This window comes from Hevea brasiliensis, chromosome 16 (genome assembly GCF_030052815.1).
Source record: "Hevea brasiliensis isolate MT/VB/25A 57/8 chromosome 16, ASM3005281v1, whole genome shotgun sequence".
Taxonomy (NCBI): domain Eukaryota; kingdom Viridiplantae; phylum Streptophyta; class Magnoliopsida; order Malpighiales; family Euphorbiaceae; genus Hevea; species Hevea brasiliensis.
Window position 1 is genome coordinate 47485799 of NC_079508.1, and position 4638 is coordinate 47490436.

The 4638-nt window shown below is 28.7% G+C and overlaps 1 protein-coding gene across 1 annotated transcript; it reads right to left on the minus strand.

The window, feature by feature from the left end:
* Positions 1–1290: 1290 nt before the first annotated feature.
* LOC110649590 (non-specific lipid-transfer protein A-like) lies at positions 1291–2393 on the minus strand. The gene is made up of 2 exons (XM_021804212.2): positions 1988–2393; positions 1291–1481 (listed from the first exon to the last, which is right to left on the minus strand). Exons 1-2 carry the CDS (start codon positions 2332–2334, stop codon positions 1460–1462), a joined length of 369 nt encoding a protein of 122 aa, XP_021659904.2. The 5' UTR covers positions 2335–2393; the 3' UTR covers positions 1291–1459.
* Between the last annotated feature and the right edge of the window lie 2245 nt (positions 2394–4638).

The window sequence follows — 4638 nt, forward strand, 5'->3', positions numbered from 1 at the left end:
CTTAGTAGAGTATGAATGTAAAATAATATATATTATTAATTTTTTTCTTATATTGAAATAAAATTAAATAAATTAAGATAAATTAAATGTAAATCTTTAAATATTAACCTAAAATTGAATTAAAAGTAATACAAGTAAAAATAAGATTAATATTTTTTTTGAGAAAATAATAATTACATATTTTTAATAAAAATATTTATAAAAATATTAGACTATTTTTAAAAGTAAAATTTGTTTTAAATAAGTCAAAAATAAATAAAATTAGTGATGCAAATTGAAGTTAAAATACAACTGTGATACATCTCGTTTAAACTGAGGGATAGTGAGTGAAATTTAACTATAAATTAACCTAAAAACTGGTGATAATAGGTCATAAGAATGTTAATAATACTAAAATTGAAGTTCAAAAATTTTTATGATACAAATTAAAATTGAGGAATGGTACTAATATAACTATCTAAATTGAGGGACTATTAATGAAACTAACTCAAGATATGCAATAATCTTTCAGTTGTATTGCCTTCAAGTGGCTTCAAGATTTTCTTTGGTAGGCCAGTGAACAAGTTAATAAATAAGGCAATTCTTATTTAAACTTGTTCATTATCACGAATTACTGTACAATATGTATGGTGGGATCTAGATGTAAAATAAGTGGGACATGTTACCGTTGAACAAAGTCTATATTGTATATTGCAGTTGACACACACACACACACACACACACACATATATATATATATACAGGTGCAAGTGTCGGAGATAAACACAAACTCATCAAAGTTGGTACATGAGCTAAGGTAGACTGCTGCATGCGCTAAAGCTATTAGTTACACAGGTGTCATTATCTTGTTAAACCTTACTACTCTCCCGCAATTCTATCCAGGAATTGATTGAATTGTTAACTTGGTTTTTAAGAAATCATGTCTAGTATGGCAGCTGTTTTTATGAGCACGTACGTCTTCAAGCTGGCCATTGGATGATATATTCCTTTCTTGTAGCACTCTTTTGGCATTTTTGTCTTTTACAAAGTGATAGTCTACTTCAACATGATTCATACGAGAGGGAAAGATAGGTTTTTGTTGTAGGATATGTAGCTCCAACATTATCACAACTTAGCGCTGGAGTTTGATGTGGAATTATGGCAATATCACGTAGCAGGGAACGAATATCTAATCAATAACCTATAATGCCAAAAACTTACCTATGTATCTTATCAATCATGGATCCAATAGTTTTTACATACATTTGCTATTTCACATGCGTAGCACTCACATAAATAGAAAAGAAAGTCTTGTAGAAAACAGGTTTTCATACATATGTAATTATCACAGTTACAATATTATCAAACGAAGGAACAAAGAAGTGTGCCCTAGCAGGACACACAGTAGTAACATCCTTTTATTTATTTATAAGGCTAGGATGCCAAGACACTTGTGTGCCTTTATTATTTCTTTCTTCTCTTAGTCCTCCATCATATTGATGCTGCTCCAAGAAAAAAATAGAAAGAAAACCATTAATTCAATCAAATAATCATGTTAGGAAGCAAGCTGCCATTGATATAAGAAAAATTTTATCCACAAGATGTGGCTTGGTAGGATTATTAACTTAGATGTAGTTTATAATATAATTATGTTAGGGGAAAATTCTTGTTTAAACCCGATTCATCATGGATTTAAAATATAAATATGTGAAATTAATTATATTTAATAAGTGAGTTATACCATATTATTTATGTTCTGTGTCTATGATATATTAGGTCTAACTGAGAAAAATGATATAGGAAAATTTTATAATACAACAGTTACATGTACAACAAATTTATTATAGATATTGATTATGATATATTTCATGCAAGTCCCATATCATAATCAATGGTCACCATAAAATTGTTGCTCAAGAATGATAACATTGAAAAAGTTCTCATGATCCTATAGAATTAAAAGGTTAGGAATGCTGGTCTTAATGGGAGTAAGAAAAAGAAAATTTACCTACTACAGTCGATGTCTTTCCTGATGGGAATGTTCAAAGGAACACCACACTTGCTTGGGAGGTTGGAAGCAGTATCTTGCCTTATATTTGGGTTATTAATGGCGGCTGTCTTAAGACAGTTGCATGCAGCTCTCTTGTCAGCGGTGGTTTCAGCAAGGCCCTGCAAATTCTTCGTCCCAGAACAACATACAGCTGATGGATTATTCGTCGCTCCTGTCAAGTAAGGGAGGCAACCTGCCATGAGCGAGTTCACCTGCCCACAACTTAGCCTCACGGACTCTCCTGGCATCACCATGAACTGAACCATGGCTATAACAGCCAACACGAATATCATTATTCCCTTCATAATTTCTTTGCTAGACTGTGAACTGATCGAGATTGTTTTGAGCTTATGTAGTTTGAGTGTGATATGTATATATAGCCTCTTAAGAGATTACGAGGTTAGGGTTTGTGGGTCATGAACTGACGCATAAGATTATGATATTAGTTACATTGTTTTGGCTGCTTCTTCTGCTTTGAAGCGTCACTTGCTTGCCCAACTTTAGGCTTTAACGGTAAAGATCTAAAGAGAATGAGCTCATGAGCTTTTGGATCATTTTTCATTCTTCTAAAGTCGGACCTGAAGATCTGGCTAGTCTTGGTTCATTCTAAGCTCATCCAAGTCATTCTTGTCTCTAGACTCAATTCACGTGAACCATGAACTTTACATATAAAATTAGTAAGCTCATATAAAACATATATCTTAATATATTTTTAAATTTATAAAATATAAAGCCAACGAATATAAGTTTGGTCCAATTAATAAAACTCAATCGTTATTTTTATTAAGTTGAGAATTTCATTTTTACTCGCCAAAACTTCTTGGTAGACGATATATAAACTTACTATAATTTCTGAACTAAGAGCCTCTCCTTGCTTAAATTTCTTTGAAACAAAGAAAAATAAATCTAAATAAGAATTTTCCTATCTAGTCCTATATACTTAAAAAATTTGTGCAAGAATTCTGTAAATTTAGAAAACAACAATCTCATCTTGTGTGATCGTGAGGATTGCAACATTTTGAATTAAAATATACAAAAGAAACCAAATAAATAAACATGTTATTGTCTTATAACTCATTTATACATAATAACTTTCGAAAAATTCTTATCTAAACCTGATCCATCGTGAATCTAAGACAAAAACTTGTAAGATTTATACATTTAATAGGTAAATCCTACTATATATTTTGTGTCTTGAATTCATTGTGAACCTGGTTTAGGGTCTAAATAAGAAAAATTCATAACTTTTATATACAAGTCGCTTCAACTGATGTTTAAATTTGAGATTTCATAGTTTTAAAAGTGATTTTAGTATCACTAAATCTAAATCTATAACTTCAAATATATGAATCCAAACAAGGTATTTAATTCAAACCTAAATCCATAACTTCAAATCAATGAATCCAAACAAAACCTAATTGTTTCGGTGAGAATGTATTATTGGATATGAAGCGAAACAATTTATGACGTCTTGCATGTCACGAGAAAGGAAAGGGGGAGAGAACAAAAAAATGTATGTTTGTATACATAAGTTGCTGAACGTTATGCTGCCGACAATATGAGAAGCAATGATTAACAAGAAATGGAAAACCAAATGGCATCTAGCAAGATTACAAGTGTCGATGGACGGCAAGAAGAAGGGAAAACAATAGAATGATTCATCCTGGTTTTGGACTCGGGTTGTCCAAACTGAAGAGGAGAGAAGCCCAGGATGCCGACAATGAGCAAGAGTTAAATGCATATCACGCTACCGAGCTAAGCTAGCACATTTTCTCCACCTTGTTTGAATCTTCATATTTTATTTTTCTTTTCTTTTCTTTTTCTTTTTAAACTAGTTTCTTTAATTTGCCGACTCTCAAGGTATTAAAAAATCATAAGTATTTGTGAGTTGTAGAAAATTAAGATAGTTTTTTAGTTTTAAAAAAATTTTAATATAATTTTTCATATTTATGTGTAATTTTTTAAATTTTAATTATAATTTGAAAAGTAGCTTTAAGTTATTGTTTTCACTAATTTTTTGGATAATTATTTTTATTTTAAATTTTTTCATAATTAAAATTAAGTTATTATTTTTAAAAATTATAATAATAAAAATTAATCATATTACTATAAAATAAATAAATAATGAATATAGAAAATTTAAAAGTAAAATAAATTTCTCCTTAAAACAAATATAAGCTTCAACAAGACTTTTTTAACATCATTTTGTAAATGATATTAAAGTAACATTTTTAGACATAAAGATAAAATATAATATAATAAATAATATATACAATATCATATATAATAATTCTGTAAAGTAGTGGGAAAATATTGTTAAAAACTTAAAAACTTTAGGTTACAGGATTTATGCACATCGTTATGTGCTTGCAAATAATTCTTATTGTAACATATTTTAAATTTTTAACGGCATATAAGGCATACAATTAAAGCCTAAATTTGTGTCTAAATATTATATAATAATTTTAATTATGATAAACTGAATAATTTTTAAAAAAATTGAATTAAAAAAATTATTTTTTTATTATTAACAAGTAAATACATTTTATATGCATGTTACACTTAATTTACATGAAAAATGAAAACTAAACTTTTCTTAAAAAATATAT